We start from the raw sequence: 930 nt of genomic DNA, 5'->3' as shown, positions 1-930 counted from the left end.
TGAACTTCTTTATCATGGTACTCTTTAAGTTTTGTCCAAAGTTCCTTAAAGTCATTAGATACATCTGCAGGAGGGCTTCCACAGCTGCTTCCAGAGACACTCATCTTGCTGAATAAACTTCTCTTTGTTGAATGAGTTATGTCTTTTCTGTTACATTATGTAAGTATGAAGTTGTCTATGGAGAGAATTGAGATACCTGGAACAACAAATTGAAAATACAAGTGAATTCTGCATTTATTTTTAAATGATTTACAGTCATGACAAAAACAGATGTCCAGGTGAAACTGAAAAGGAAAGCCGAGGATGAGTGAAGGAAGAATATGATTAGGACTTAAAAAAGAACCACTGGTTTGGCCTTTGTTGTTATTTGTTAGATGTTTTCAAGTCTATTTTTGACTCATTATGACCCCATGTAACAGAGCAGATAGAACTGACCCACAGGCTGAGTTTGAACCACCAACCTATCAGTTAGAAGCCTAGTATATAATCAGTCAGTCACAAAGGCACCCTGTTTGGCTGTTTGGACCTTCAATATTAAAAAAATGTCATTGCTGTGGAGGTGGAGTTGGAACTGACTCAGAGCTGACCACTCAGCAGACTTCAGAGGCTTTAAATCACACCATAGGAGACTGCTCATCCTTTTGTAGTGGAGCAGGTAATGTATCTGAACAGCTTACCTTGAGATTTACAGGGCAAGTCCTTATCCAGTAAAACAACAGAGCTCCCATATTTAGCCTTTAGTTAAAATATTCTTACTTCTTCTAGAATGATCCAAAATTTTATTAAGTAAAAAAACTCACTGTCAAGTTGATTTAACTTCAATCTATCCTTTAGGACAGAATAAAACAGCGCTCCATAAAGTTTCCAAGATTATAAACCTTCATGAAAGCAGACTGCCACTTCTTTCCTTCTACAGCAAGTTCAATTCAC

The 930-nt window shown here is 37.1% G+C and overlaps 1 protein-coding gene across 1 annotated transcript in view; it reads right to left on the bottom strand.

Moving 5' to 3' along the window:
• RBBP8 (retinoblastoma binding protein 8) overlaps positions 1-104 on the bottom strand; it is a 99,881-nt gene extending 99,777 nt beyond the window's left edge. Inside the window, exon 1 of the mRNA XM_006901064.1 lies at positions 1-104. Within this exon, the coding sequence (XP_006901126.1) occupies positions 1-104 (104 nt within the window).
• Between the last annotated feature and the right edge of the window lie 826 nt (positions 105-930).

Source organism: Elephantulus edwardii, unplaced genomic scaffold (assembly GCF_000299155.1).
Source record: "Elephantulus edwardii isolate Elephantulus edwardi_28Jun2011 unplaced genomic scaffold, EleEdw1.0 scaffold00307, whole genome shotgun sequence".
In the NCBI taxonomy this organism is placed as follows: Eukaryota; Metazoa; Chordata; class Mammalia; order Macroscelidea; family Macroscelididae; genus Elephantulus; species Elephantulus edwardii.
This window is presented reverse-complemented; position numbering and strand designations above follow the sequence as displayed.